At 48.4% G+C, this 15,535-nt stretch overlaps 1 protein-coding gene across 1 annotated transcript in view; it reads right to left on the bottom strand.

Annotated features, from left to right (window-relative positions):
- Positions 1 to 14,607, bottom strand: part of LOC124039794 (macrophage mannose receptor 1-like) — a 28,260-nt gene extending 13,653 nt beyond the window's left edge. Inside the window, 8 exon segments of the mRNA XM_046356177.1 lie at positions 8,837 to 9,019; positions 9,405 to 9,548; positions 9,683 to 9,796; positions 11,647 to 11,802; positions 12,656 to 12,829; positions 13,176 to 13,415; positions 13,418 to 13,576; positions 14,406 to 14,607. Of these exon segments, the coding sequence (XP_046212133.1) occupies positions 8,837 to 9,019; positions 9,405 to 9,548; positions 9,683 to 9,796; positions 11,647 to 11,802; positions 12,656 to 12,829; positions 13,176 to 13,415; positions 13,418 to 13,576; positions 14,406 to 14,475 (1,240 nt within the window). The 5' untranslated portion in view covers positions 14,476 to 14,607.
- Between the last annotated feature and the right edge of the window lie 928 nt (positions 14,608 to 15,535).

Genomic DNA, 15,535 nt, shown 5'->3' with positions numbered 1-15,535 from the left:
CGGTACAATCTGCTGCCTGCTATTTACATTTACATTTACATTTAAGTCATTTAGCAGACGCTCTTATCCAGAGCGACTTACAAATTGGTGCATTCACCTTATGACATCCAGTGGGACAGTCACTTAACAATAGTGCATCTAAAACTTAGGGGGGGTGGGGTGAGAGGGATTACTTAACCTATCCTAGGTATTCCTTAAAGAGGTGGGGTTTCAGGTGTCTCCGGAAGGTGGTGATTGACTCCGCTGTCCTGGCGTCGTGAGGGAGTTTGTTCCACCATTGGGGGGCCAGGGCAGCGAACAGTTTTGACTGGGCTGAGCGGGAGCTGTACTTCCTCAGTGGTAGGGAGGCGAGCAGGCCAGAGGTGGATGAACGCAGTGCCCTTGTTTGGGTGTAGGGCCTGATCAGAGCCTGGAGGTACTGAGGTGCCGTTCCCCTCACAGCTCCGTAGGCAAGCACCATGGTCTTGTAGCGGATGCGAGCTTCAACTGGAAGCCAGTGGAGAGAACGGAGGAGCGGGGTGACGTGAGAGAACTTGGGAAGGTTGAACACCAGACGGGCTGCGGCGTTCTGGATGAGTTGAAGGGTTTAATGGCACAGGCAGGGAGCCCAGCCAACAGCGAGTTGCAGTAATCCAGACGGGAGATGACAAGTGCCTGGATTAGGACCTGCGCCGCTTCCTGTGTGAGGCAGGGTCGTACTCTGCGGATGTTGTAGAGCATGAACCTACAGGAACGGGCCACCGCCTTGATGTTAGTTGAGAACGACAGGGTGTTGTCCAGGATCACGCCAAGGTTCTTGGCGCTCTGGGAGGAGGACACAATGGAGTTGTCAACCGTGATGGCGAGATCATGGAACGGGCAGTCCTTCCCCGGGAGGAAGAGCAGCTCCGTCTTGCCGAGGTTCAGCTTGAGGTGGTGATCCGTCATCCACACTGATATGTCTGCCAGACATGCAGAGATGCGATTCGCCACCTGGTCATCAGAAGGGGGAAAGGAGAAGATTAATTGTGTGTCGTCTGCATAGCAATGATAAGAGAGACCATGTGAGGTTATGACAGAGCCAAGTGACTTGGTGTATAGCGAGAATAGGAGAGGGCCAAGAACAGAGCCCTGGGGGACACCAGTGGTGAGAGCGCGTGGTGAGGAGACAGATTCTCGCCACGCCACCTGGTAGGAGCGACCTGTCAGGTAGGACGCAATCCAAGCGTGGGCCGCGCCGGAGATGCCCAACTCGGAGAGGGTGGAGAGGAGGATCTGATGGTTCACAGTATCGAAGGCAGCCGATAGATCTAGAAGGATGAGAGCAGAGGAGAGAGAGTTAGCTTTAGCAGTGCGGAGCGCCTCCGTGATACAGAGGAGAGCAGTCTCAGTTGAATGACTAGTCTTGAAACCTGACTGATTTGGATCAAGAAGGTCATTCAGAGAGAGATAGCGGGAGAGCTGGCCAAGGACGGCACGTTCAAGAGTTTTGGAGAGAAAAGAAAGAAGGGATACTGGTCTGTAATTGTTGACATCGGAGGGATCGAGTGTAGGTTTTTTCAGAAGGGGTGCAACTCTCGCTCTCTTGAAGACGGAAGGGACGTAGCCAACGGTCAGGGATGAGTTGATGAGCGAGGTGAGGTAAGGGAGAAGGTCTCCGGAAATGGTCTGGAGAAGAGAGGAGGGGATAGGGTCAAGCGGGCAGGTTGTTGGGCGGCCGGCCGTCACAAGACGCGAGATTTCATCTGGAGAGAGAGGGAGAAAGAGGTCAGAGCACAGGGTAGGGCAGTGTGAGCAGAACCAGCGGTGTCGTTTGACTTAGCAAACGAGGATCGGATGTCGTCGACCTTCTTTTCAAAATGGTTGACGAAGTCATCTGCAGAGAGGGAGGAGGGGGGGGGGGGCGGAGGATTCAGGAGGGAGGAGAAGGTGGCAAAGAGCTTCCTAGGGTTAGAGGCAGATGCTTGGAATTTAGCGTGGTAGAAAGTGGCTTTAGCAGCAGAGACAGAGGAGGAAAATGTAGAGAGGAGGGAGTGAAAGGATGCCAGGTCCGCAGGGAGGCGAGTTTTCCTCCATTTCCGCTCGGCTGCCCGGAGCCCTGTTCTGTGAGCTCGCAATGAGTCATCGAGCCACGGGAGCGGGAGGGGAGGACCGAGCCGGCCTGGAGGATAGGGGACATAGAGAGTCTAGGGATGCAGAGAGGGAGGAGAGGAGGGTTGAGGAGGCAGAATCAGGAGATAGGTGGGAGAAGGTTTGAGCGGAGGGAAGTGATGATAGGATGGAAGAGGAGAGAGTAGCGGGGGAGAGAGAGCGAAGGTTGGGACGGCGCGATACCATCCGAGTAGGGGCAGTGTGGGAGGTGTTGGATGAGAGCGAGAGGGAAAAGGATACAAGGCAGTGGTCGGAGACTTGGAGGGGAGTTGCAATGAGGTTAGTGGAAGAACAGCATCTAGTAAAGATGAGGTCGAGCGTATTGCCTGCCTTGTGAGTAGGGGGGAAGGTGAGAGGGTGAGGTCAAAAGAGGAGAGGAGTGGAAAGAAGGAGGCAGAGAGGAAAGAGTCAAAGGTAGACGTGGGGAGGTTAAAGTCGCCCAGAACTGTGAGAGGTGAGCCGTCCTCAGGAAAGGAGCTTATCAAGGCATCAAGCTCATTGATGAACTCTCCGAGGGAACCTGGAGGGCGATAAATGATAAGGATGTTAAGCTTGAAAGGGCTAGTAACTGTGACAGCATGGAATTCAAAGGAGGCGATAGACAGATGGGTAAGGGGAGAAAGAGAGAATGACCACTTGGGAGAGATGAGGATCCCGGTGCCACCACCCCGCTGACCAGACGCTCTCGGGGTGTGCGAGAACACGTGGGCGGACGAAGAGAGAGCAGTAGGAGTAGCAGTGTTGTCTGTGGTGATCCATGTTTCCGTCAGTGCCAAGAAGTCGAGGGACTGGAGGGAGGCATAGGCTGAGATGAACTCTGCCTTGTTGACCGCAGATTGGCAGTTCCAGAGGCTACCGGAGACCTGGAACTCCACGTGGGTCGTGCGCGCTGGGACCACCAGAGTAGGGTGGCCGCGGCCACGCGGTGAGGAGCATTTGTATGGTCTATTTAGGGAGAAGCCAGATTTATTTAAAAAAAATACCTTTTTAACGCGCTTTCGCATGCTTTTTAAACATCAACTCTTTGTCAATCCAAATACCCAGATTCCAAGAACACAGGATGAGATGTTACTATCCTTTGTGCAAGCACTTCCAAGAGTTAATGAACAGTGAGCGTGGTGAAATTTGGGGAGCGCATCGTCAGTAGTGTACCTTTGGTTCCTAGGGTGTTTCGGCCTTTCACACTATACACCCTCCTCAAAGGCGGCCAGCGACAGGGTGATCAATCCTACGCTTGCGTCCCATTCCCAATTAGTCATAGGAGTTGCCTTGTTGTTGATAGCAAACATCCCATGGGACTATGCATGGCAGGGGCGTCCTCCTCCCTGAGTCAATCATTGTTGACCGCATACCTCCTGGCCCTCTCACTTCGGGGCCCAGCTGGGGTCTTTCCTCTTCATCCAGAGCCACTGACTGCTGCCTTCTGCCGCCTCTGATACAGCTTTGATTGCCGAACGCTGGCTCTGGCCCTTAATTCCCAGGTCTCTAAGCAGTCTGGTTGTAGATGTTGCCACAAAACCTCTGCAGCCCACCTCCACTGGTCGGACTTCTGTGTTCCAGCCATGATGCCGTGCTTCGGCAGCTAGATCAGCATAGCGCAGATGTTTTCGCTCATAAGCCTCATCTACTGAGTTTTCCCAGGGTACTGTGAGCTCAATGATGAAGACCTTATTGAGTGAACGGGACCAGAGCACCATGTCAGGTCTTAGGGTGGTGGTTGCGATCTCCGGAGGAAACACAAGTTGCCGGCCAATGTCAGCTAGCATTTTCCAGTCGCGGGCCAAGCGCAGCTGGTCTCGCTCTAATGGTGTAGAGCCGCTCTTCGGTGGTTTAGCCCCTTCGCGGACAAAGTTTGTCCGTAAGGAGTGTGATGCTGCTGTGGGTGGTAGGGAGTTGGTGGCAGCTCGCTTGTCCTCCAGGGCGGACGCAAGGTTTTTAAGGACTTGGTTGTGACGCCAAGTGTAGCGTCCTTGGGCGAGGCTTGTTTTACAGCCTGTGAGAATGTGCCTGAGGTTGGCTGGCATGGAACAGAGGGCACAGTCCGGATCTTCACCATACCATTGGTGAAGATTAACTGGTGTTGGAAGGACGTCATATGTTGCTCTGATGGAAAAGCTCAACCGCCTCGCTTCCATGGCCCACAGATCCTTCCAGCTGATCTTCCTCTTCTCCACACTGTCCCATCGAGTCCACTGTCCCTGTTTGGCAAGAGAGACTGCCTTGGCCCACCTTGCAGCCTCCTCCTGATGGCGTACTTCCTGCACTACCATCTTCCGCCGCTCTGGTGCAGTGGCCTTACTCCAAGCAGCACGGCTAGTTAGCCCAAGGCCTCCTCTCCCTTGCTGAACATGACCCACAATGTCAGCATGTCTGAGGGCTGCTGTTGCCTCCTGGACTGCTTTTCCTGGCCTCCATTTGCGCCCAGTTGCCAAGGTCGGCGCGTTGTTGCTCACCACTGGGTCTCGAGATTCATTCAGTGTCATTTGGAGCCTGGTTTTTGCACACTTGAATTCCTCTGTTAGACTGGTGAGGGGCAGCTTGAGGACACCATCTCCATAGAGGCCTATGGTGGTAAGGCATCGTGGAACTCCAAGCCACTTCTTTAAGTAGCCTGTGACTCCTCTTTCCATCTTCTCCACTGTTGAGATTGGAACCTCATACAGTGCTAAGGGCCACAACACCCGGGTAGGAGTCCAAACTGCAGACACCAGGCCTTTAACTTTCCAGGTAGCTGGGTGTTGTCGATGGACTGTAGGCTACTACTGATGTCTTTGCGCAGCTGTTGCACCTGGTCTTTGTCCTTCAGGCTTGCATCATACCACCTTCCAAGGCTTTTTACCGGCTGCTCAGACACTGTTGGGATTTGGTCATCTCCGATGAAGAATTTCAGGTCAGAGAGTACTCCCTTCACAATCGAGATGCTGCGTGACTTGGATGGTTTAATCTTCATACGGGCCCAGCTGATGTTCTCCTCAAGTTTTCTGAGCAGTCTCCTGGTGCATGGGACAGTGGTGGTCAATGTTGTAATGTCGTCCATGTAGGCTCTGAGTGGAGGGAGGCGGAAACCAGAGTCGACTCGCTGTCCACCAGCAACCCATTTTGAGGATCTGATGATAACCTCCATTGCCATTGTGAATGCCAACGGAGAAATGGTACATCCCGCCATTATACCTACATTCAGGCACTGCCATGAGGTGGTGAACTCTGAGGTGGTGAAGCAGAACTGCAGATCCTGGAAGTACGACTTCACCAGGTTTGTGATGGTGTCCGGTATGTGGAAAAATCTGAAGGCAGACCACAGGAGTTCATGGGGCACAGAGCCAAATGCATTGGCGAGGTCGAGGAAGACTACATGGAGGTCCCTTTTCTCCACCTTGGCCATTTGGATCTGATGCCAGATCATGCTGGAATGTTCCAAGCAGCCAGAGAACCCTGATATTCCTGCCTTCTGTACAGATGCATCGACGTACGTATTCCTTTGTAGGTACTCAGCCATCCTCTGGGCAATGACCCTAAAGAAGATTTTTCCCTCGACATTCAGTAAGGAGATTGGGCGGAATTGGCTGATGTTCACTGCATCCTTCTCCTTAGGGATCAGGACCCCGCCTGCCCTACGCCACACTTCTGGGTATTATCTTCTTCTGCCAAGCTGTTCTCATAAGCCTCCAGAGGAACCTCAGGACGTCTGGTGTGTTCTTATACACTTTGTACGGGACTCCATTTGGCCCCGGGCCTGATGCTGTTCTTGCCCGTCGAACTGTGTCTTCCACCTCTTTCCATGTCGGAGGGCTGGTCTCAATATGATGTTCCGGGGTTCAATGGGTGGGATATCTGATGGGATGGCCAGATGTTCATGTCGCTTTGAGTCAACGTTTGTTATTCTCAGGTGCTCCTCTAGGTCTTTCTTTGTTGTTTTTAGAGCTCCACTTTTTTCTTTTGTGAAGAGACTTTTAAGGAACTTGAAGGGATCTTTATAGAATCGAGTTCTAGTTTGTTCTTTTTCCTTCTGCGTTTCCGTAGGTTCTCTGCTCTACGGAGGGATGCCAACCGGGTTTTGATGTCAGCTTGAAGTGCCTCTATGCCCTCCTTTTCCACTTCCGAGGCCTTCTTCCACTGTTTCTTAAGCTGCCGCCTTTCTTGAACGAGGCGCTTGATTTCTTGTTGCCTTCTGGAAACTGGTGGGGTTGGAACCTTTCTCCCGCCTTTTGCCTCTTCCACTCCAAATCTTTCTGTCCCGTACTCATAGATGATGTCCCCCATCCTCTCCAACTTCTTCTCCACTGTGCCTCGAAGTTTCTCGAGGGTCAAGGTAAGGTCAGTATTCACTGTTTCCCACAACTTCTTGTCACTGGCGCCAGGCCACTTCACATACGGTCTGTGCCCTGGTAGTCTCCTCTCGACTGCAGGTCTGGGAGGCTGGGTGAGTTCCACTCCTGTTGTTGGTTCCACCTCAGTTGCTACTTCGGTGCTTGAGTTTACGTCCTCCATGACAGTGGTACTGATGCACTGCAAACTATGGTTTGCGTCCAGTTGCTGTGCTTCATTCGACTGATTTGATCGCTTTCGCAGAAAGTAATCAATGCGAGTTCTCTGTCTCTCTTTACCCAAACACCCCTTCTTCCCTGGTGGATCCTCAACCCATGGTGTGATGTAACTTTCCTCCAACCACAGACACATACCTGCATCTGTTTATGGCCCACTGTTGCAGCAGAACTTGTGACAGTTGCTGTGGTGTTCTCTTGTGCTGTGCTCTCATTACTCGTAGTCGTTTCCAGTCCAGTCGTTACCATGTTGTCAGCCGATGAGTCATCTTCCGCCCCCGCTCTCGCAGACTCTAGGGGTATTCTCGTATTTTGACTTTCTGTAGCTAAAGCGGGTGTTTCCAACATACTGCGAAGCATGGGAAACTACAGAAATGGGAAGCTACCCCATGACTGTCCCAGTGGGGTCTATTCCCTCCTGTCAGCCGTCTCTCCGTGCCGCCACAAGGACTTTCCCCTGTTGTCAGCTGATCTTTCTCAGCAGTCACTGGACAAGTCCAGATAAGTCCAAACTTTTATTGGGACACATCTCAGAATGGTTTTCTAAACTGATAGAAATGACAACCCATGAGAAAGATCGTTGAAGTGCATAACAGATCTAGCAGATATAGAGGTAACTGTAGCTACAACAAATAAAATCTAATTTTATTTGTCACATACACATGGTTATGTGTGTCTATCTCCACCCTCTCCGAGTTGGGCATCTCCGGCGCGGCCCACGCTTGGATTGCGTCCTACCTGACAGGTCGCTCCTACCAGGTGGTGTGGCGAGAATCTGTCTCCTCACCACGCGCTCTCACCACTGGTGTCCCCCAGGGCTCTGTTCTAGGCCCTCTCCTATTCTCGCTATACACCAAGTCACTTGGCTCTGTCATAACCTCACATGGTCTCTCCTATCATTGCTATGCAGACGACACACAATTAATCTTCTCCTTTCCCCCTTCTGATGACCAGGTGGCGAATCGCATCTCTGCATGTCTGGCAGACATATCAGTGTGGATGACGGATCACCACCTCAAGCTGAACTTCGGCAAGACGGAGCTGCTCTTCCTCCCGGGGAAGGACTGCCCGTTCCATGATCTCGCCATCACGGTTGACAACTCCATTGTGTCCTCCTCCCAGAGCGCTAATAACCTTGGCGTGATCCTGGACAACACCCTGTCGTTCTCAACTAACATCAAGGCGGTGGCCCGTTCCTGTAGGTTCATGCTCTACAACATCCGCAGAGTACGACCCTGCCTCACACAGGAAGCGGCACAGGTCCTAATCCAGGCACTTGTCATCTCCCGTCTGGATTACTGCAACTCGCTGTTGGCTGGGCTCCCTGCCTGTGTCATTAAAACCCTACAACTCATCCAGAACGCCGCAGCCCGTCTAGTGTTCAACCTTCCCAAGTTCTCTCACGTCACCCCGCTCCTCCGCTCTCTCCACTGGCTTCCAGTTGAAGCTCGCATCCGCTACAAGACCATGGTGCTTGCCTACGGAGCTGTGAGGGGAACGGCACCTCAGTACCTCCAGGCTCTGATCAGGCCCTACACCCAAATAAGGGCACTGCGTTCATCCACCTCTGGCCTGCTCGCCTCCCTACCACTGAGGAAGTACAGTTCCCGCTCAGCCCAGTCAAAACTGTTCGCTGCTCTGGCTCCCCAATGGTGGAACAAACTCCCTCACGACGCCAGGACAGCGGAGTCAATCACCACCTTCCGGAGACACCTGAAACCCCACCTCTTTAAGGAATACCTAGGATAGGATAAAGTAATCCTTCTCACCCCCCCCCCTTAAAATATTTAGATGCACTATTGTAAAGTGGCTGTTCCACTGGATGTCATAAGGTGAATGCACCAATTTGTAAGTCGCTCTGGATAAGAGCGTCTGCTAAATGACTTAAATGTAAATGTAATGTTATCAGATGTTAATGCGAGTATAGCGAAATGCTTGTGCTTCTAGTTCCAACAATGCAGTAATAACCAACAAGTAATCTAACTAACAATTCCAAAACTACTGTCTTATACACAGTGTAAGGGAATAAAGAATATGTACATAAGGATATATGAATGAGTGATGGTACAGAGCAGCATAGGCAAGATACAGTAGATGGTATCGAGTACAGTATATACATATGAGATGAGTATGTAAACAAAGTGGAACATGGATAGTGTACTCACTATATCCTGACTGAGAGATGATGAAGCTTTGTTCTTCTATGTTGTGGATGCTGGCCAGGTCCCCTCCATCTTTGTGGCAGGCGGCCAGAGCATCCCTCCACATCTTCTTGGTACGTTGTAGGTAGTAGCAGTGGCCTGCATAGGGAATCCAGTGACTGGTGCAGAAGGTGGGCTGATCTTTTCCTACTGAGGGGGGTCAAAGTTCAATAGTCAGAGAGAAGGTAGAATGTCCAGAAAGTGGTAGACTGTAATGTTTTATCTGTTTGACCCAAACAACCTCTGGGTCCATATTCATAATGCATCTTGGGGTGAGAGTGCTGATCTAGTATCAGCCCGCCCTGTCCATGTAGCCTTATTCATTATAATCTAAAAGGCTAAACTGACACTAGTTCAGCACTCCTACTCTGAGACACTTAGTGAAATTGGGCACTAATATATAAATGTTCAGTTTACCCTACCCTACACAACCTGACCTGGTGTTGTTAACCTTGTGTTGCATGGCATTTGAACTTAGTCAACAATTGTGTGTAGGTCATGACTGTTATGTACTGTATGATTAAACTCTTACCTATAGGGGCAGAGGCCAGAGTAGTGGAGTTTCCTTTGCGACAGATATATCCCAGCTTCTTGGAACATTCATTGGTCTCCCATTTCGAGGCCTTGCCAGCATTCAGGGTTGCACAGCTGAGCCCGGGTTCAGTTGATGGATGTCCTTTTGGAAATATTGACCCATGTGTTTATTAATTGTCTTCCTGCAACATTGGAAGTCATAACATACTTGGACAACCTCAGTTGTTCCCTAGGCTGTAAAGTATAGTATGATGTGTTGCATGCAGTTGCACTCACCTGGGGCCCAGTTTAAATATCTGAATGGGTTTCCATTGCTCCACTGCCATCCAGCCTCAAAGTCTAGGCTATTCAGTCCAATCCACAGAGATGTGCCCAGGATATTGGTCAACCCTGCATTAATAAAAAGCATCACAATACGTCCACGAGAGTAGTGTAATATTCTTAATAAGGAATTGATTGTATCAGATTGATTTATCTCTAAATCAAGGTGAGGATGTAGGTTAGACTGCATTGCAGGACTACATAGGTCTACATTGTTGGTTGTAGGTTAGACTACCATTCTGTATACATCTGGCCCTTCTTTGGACACTGTGCTAACAAACCTCCAAATGAGCTTCAACGCCATACAACACGCCTTCCGTGGCCTCTAACTGCTTTTAAATGCTACTAAAACTAAGTGCATGTTCTTCAACCGATTGCTGCCTGCACCCTCCCGCCCAACCAGCATCACTACTCTGGACGGTTCTGACCTAGAACATGTGGACAACTACAAATACCTAGGTATCTGGTTAGTCTGTAAACCCTCTTTCCAGACTCACATTAAGCATCTCCGATCCAAAATTAAATCTAGAATTGGCTTCCTTTTTCGCAACAAAGCCTGCTTCACTCATGCTGCCAAACATACCCTCGTAAAACGGGCTATCCTAACGATCCTTGACTTCGGCAATTTCATTTACAAAATAGCCCCCAACACTCTACTCAGCAAATTGGATGTAGCCTATCACAGTGCCATCCGTTTTATCGGCAAAGCCCCATATACTACCCACCACTGCGACCTGTATGCTCTCATTGACAGGCCCTCACCACATATCCGTCGCCAAAACCACTGGCTCCAGGTCATCTATCTAAGGTCATCTATCTAAGTCTTTGCTAGGTAAAGCCCTGCCTTATCTCAGCTCACTGGTCACCATAGCAGCACCCACCGTAGCACGAGCTCCAGCATTTATAAAAGCACTGGTCATCCCCAAAACTGACACTTCCTTTGGCCGCCTTTCCTTCCAGTTCTCTGCTGCCAATGACTGGACGAATTGCAGAAATCTTTGAAGCTGGAGTCTTATATCTCCTTCTCTAACTTTAAGCATCAGCTGTCTGAGCAGCTTACCAATTACTGTACCTGTACACAGCCAATCTGTAAATAGCACACCCGACTTCCTCATCCCCATAGTATTACTTACCCTCTTGCTCTTTTTCACCTCAGTATCTCTACTTTTGCACATCATCATGTGCACATCGTTCACTCCAGTGTTAATTAGAAAATTGTATTATTTTTTGCCTCTCAGACTATTTACTGCTTACCTCACTAATCTTCTACATTTGCACTCACTGTGCATAGATTTTTCTATTTTATTTTGTGTTATTGACTGTATGTTTGTTTATGTGTAACTCTATGTTGTTGTTTCTGTCTCACTGCTTTGCTTTATCTTGGCAAGGTCATAGTTGTAAATGAGAACTTGTTCTCAACTGGCCTACCTGGTTAAATAAAGGTGAAATTTAAAAAAAAAAAAATTAAAGACTGGCCATAGCGCATTTTGGGCAAATGCCCTGGTCCATCTTCGGGCCGGTGTGTCAGAAAGGCTTGAGCTGGTTCCTGGTCCCAGTCCTCCCTTGGACAACAGGTTAGACAATACCTCAGATGTAGGTCTGACCAGGTCTGACTGTACATACCTCAGATGTAGGTCTGACCAGGTCTGACTGTACATACCTCAGATGTAGGTCTGACCAGGTCTGACTGTACATACCAGAGATGTAAGTCTGACCAGGTCTGACTGTACATACCTCAGATGTAGGTCTGACCAGGTCTGACTGTACATACCTCAGATGTAGGTCTGACCAGGTCTGACTGTACATACCTCAGATGTAGGTCTGACCAGGTCTGACTGTACATACCAGAGATGTAAGTCTGACCAGGTCTGACTGTACATACCTCAGATGTAGGTCTGACCAGGTCTGACTGTATATACCTGAGATGTAGGTCTGCTCGTGGAGCTCTACTATACTGAGCAGGTCGGCTCCTTGCTGCTGGCAGCTCTTCCTCGCCTGGTGCCAGGTCAACACAGACTGGGTGTTCCTCTGGTACAGGACACCTGTCACTGGGTCACTGTCCCATCCTGAGGACGCTGAGAGGGACACGGAAACATTAGGACACACTTAAGGTGGGAGAAAGAAAGCATCTCAATAACAGTCCAAGAACGGAATCAAATCATGTTCTGTTCATCTCTATCACTTTCTGTCATGACAGAACTGCCCCTCATATCTGTGACTATGGTGGCAGTTCACCAGGAACTATAGTGAAAGGGGGCTTCCTTCCTTTTCCTGTCCCAGTTTTGGAGCTGTGTCAGGGGTAACACAGAAATGAGCTCCAGTCAGGATGGAAGGGTAAAGAGACACAGAGCTGCGTCCACAGCTAGGGGAACTAGAGGATGTGTTTGTGTTTTTCTGTCAGGAGGTCAGAGACCAGACCTTTCAGCGCTGACCTGGCCAGTCCTGACCTCCAGAAAGGTCACGGAAAAACAAGAATATCGAAGAATTCCATGTGTAGCCTCTGTTTTAATGAGGAATCTGTCCTTATCACAGGCTTGGCAGGGTGTTTTACGACATTCTTTGAATTGGATACCGTCCCCACATTTTAAACCCTGGTCGTTTGCCTTGTTTTTACAGACTCATCAGTCTAGTATAGAGTAGGCCACTCATATTAGAGGGTTGTGTACTCCCATGAGTCAAATTGATTTGACCTTTATTCATAAAGCATCCCCGACTAGGAGCGCTGATACAGGAACAGGTCCCCTCTTGTCCTTCTAATGTTGATCTGAAAGGCCAAACTGATCCTAAATCAGCACTCCCATTCTGAGATGCTTGATACATACGGCTCATGATTTTTTACTGGTGTCACCTGCTGACCCGTTTTCCTGATCACTGGAAAATGGCAGTAAATGACAAAAAACATAGCATGAATTGCAAGGCTTGACTCACATTTCGAGGGACAGAAGCCCCACTTCTTGGCTTTATTGTAATCTGTCTCTGTGGCGCACCAGAGCTGTCCATCTGAGCGCCCCTGCGGAGTGCACTCAGCATACCACTTCTCCCCAAACTGAAAGGGGAACTGGCAGGGACTTCCAAAGGCATTCCCCCCTAGTGTGAACACCTCTGATGAAGGGGACAAAACACTTTGTTACATTTAACATTTCTGTAATGTAGCAGATGCTCTTATCCAGAGCGACTTACAGATAGTGACTTCATCGTAGGATAGCTAGGCGGGACAACCACATACTGTATCTCAATCATAGTGCATTCTTCCTTAATAAAGTAGCTATCAGCTATCAGTCAGTGCTAGTAGGAAAAAAAATACATTGTTCACCGTATGAATCATCCCAGGTCAGACATTCATTCCCTGGCTTTAAGAAAGTCTATGACAACAGCATCTTACACTTCTGATTCCTACCTCCAATCTCCAACCTCCAGTAACAGTGAGTGTGTCTTGTAGCTTACTTACCTTGGTAGCCCTTGGAGCAGAGGTCTTTCTGAGTACCATACATCTTCCACCAGCTCCAAGACCCAGATCCCTGGTAGATCATCATATTCTTCTCGTTGCGGTTGCCATAGTTTAAGTGCAGCGCCTTGTCTTTGAGGCCGAACAGGGTCTCGTTCTTACACTGCCAGTACTGGAGCTCGCTCTTCTCATCACAGGGGAAGAGCAGCACCTTGACCCAGTCCTTCAGGTCCTGAGCCCCAGGCAGAGCTTCAGGGAGATGCTGAGGAGACGAGACTGTGAGGCCCAGCGGAATTGCTGGTTCTGGGACGTGTGGTCACAGGGAGCCACTGTGACTTGACTGGCGCTCACCGCCACCACACACTTGTTGTGATCCTGGTTGTAGATCAGGAAGGAGCTGCTGTCTGCAGCACGGGGGATAAGGTTCTTCTTATTTCTTATTTTTTGTATCTGTTTTTGTTCTACAGTACCTTGTTATTTTAAGTATTACATTGTTATTGATTACTGCATTGTTGGGGTTAGAGCTTTCAAGCAAGGCATTTCACTGTTCTTGCACATGTGACATTGATACTTGAAACTAAGGACAATGAAGTGATCTATCCAAGGTCTCATCCTTCTTTCAGGCTCTACAGCTGCTCTCATAAACAGCACTGCAACGCTATTGAACTGTGACATTGTGTCTAATTGTCCAGGAATTGTAATTTAAAAATATATACAAATCTAGGTCCAACTACAGTAAGTTGCATAAGAAGCCTGTGTATATAAATATTTGTTGTACTTTCTTATTTTCTGCACTTACAGCTGTTATACCTGTTTACAGCATTCAAATTATTTTCAATCATTTTTAAGAACTCAGTGTATGTAACTACAATTGAAATACATGTGTTTTTAAGCCACTCAAAAAAATAGGCTACTTTAATGTTTATATCTGAAAGCATCTAAAACGCCTTAAAATATTCTAAACGTTATCGAGCTCGTCAAATGGTTCACTCGTGACTCCTGGAATAGATTCCATCACAATATAGCTTGCTGTGTCTGCCAATGAAGCAAAACTTACTGAAGGACCTAGAAATCTTACCAGTCTACAAAAATATTGTTACTTTCTAACAGCCTCAACCTTGTCTTCCGTTTATTGGTAAAGCATATCAACAAATATAATTTGTAACACTTTCATTATACAGAATGCTTAACCATTGCATGAAACCAATTAAAGTGGAATAAAACCCTACATACCTATCTCAGCAGTGCAGCAGAGAGCATGCATAAGGCACAGGAACACAGCGAGGGATGGACTGGATGCCATCGTAGCTAGTGCATAGTTTGCTATCCCAGGGCGAAAAGGTGGTTTAAAGTAGCTGTACAGTCCAGAGAGGAGAGAGGGATCTGGCTGTGGTGTATTCAGGTGTCTCTCATGGAAGAACAGTGACACAGAGACATGAATGCTGCCCCCTTAATGCAGTCGATGTGTATCCTGTCACATGAGTTGGCGGGGGGTCGGCCAAAACCACTGACATCAGGAGAGGAGAGGGGAAGGAGGAAATGTGCAGCCACTATTCATTCCCTTATCAGGAGCACACAGGGGACGAGAAGAGCCACAGGTCTGAGATCAGCCCGAGCATCAATGAGCCAAGCCTCACTCACTTTGATTGGATAAAGTCAAACAAGGACCAGCTCTCAGGGCAACTCTCTATGGACGATCTGTAAAATCGAAATCATGTAAGTAGTCACCAAGAACATGGCCGAAGTCCTTTTGACGACTGAGGAACATCCTTAAGAGTGCCCTTTGCGTCCCTATTTTAAGTAGAAATTGTGCACCAATATTGGATTTTAAAAGCCTGTTATATCAAAAGAAGTGCCCTTTAATATAGACCACATGGATAAACTGCTAAAAATCTGCATTTTGACATGTTACTTCCTAGGAAGATTTCAACCCACTTAATACCAACATTTCTCCAAGTTTCACCATCATTGTAAAGCCCTAGTTATTTTGTTGCTTTGACAAAATAATTTCTGAAGATTATTATTTATTTATTTAATGTGATCCCTTAACTGAAAAAACACATGATTTCACATGCGGAAAAAACACATGATTTCACATAACATTTGAAGTGAAATCAGATGAAAACTTGTTGTTGGAACACTTCACATGACCACTACACGTGTAGTTTCATGTTATCACAAGTTGCTTTACATGTTGTCACGATATCACATTAACTTCAAATAACGTCACAGGTGATCACATGAAAACATGTGTTTTTACAACACTTCCCATGTGATCAGGTGAAATTCATGTGTTTTTGTGGTAAGGGAGAACACGTCAATCCATAGATAGACAGGCTTACATTCAATTGCCACACCCTGTT

Source organism: Oncorhynchus gorbuscha, linkage group LG07 (assembly GCF_021184085.1).
Source record: "Oncorhynchus gorbuscha isolate QuinsamMale2020 ecotype Even-year linkage group LG07, OgorEven_v1.0, whole genome shotgun sequence".
Taxonomy (NCBI): Eukaryota; Metazoa; Chordata; class Actinopteri; order Salmoniformes; family Salmonidae; genus Oncorhynchus; species Oncorhynchus gorbuscha.
Note: the sequence above shows the minus strand (reverse complement) of the source record. Positions and strands in the feature narration are given on the sequence as shown.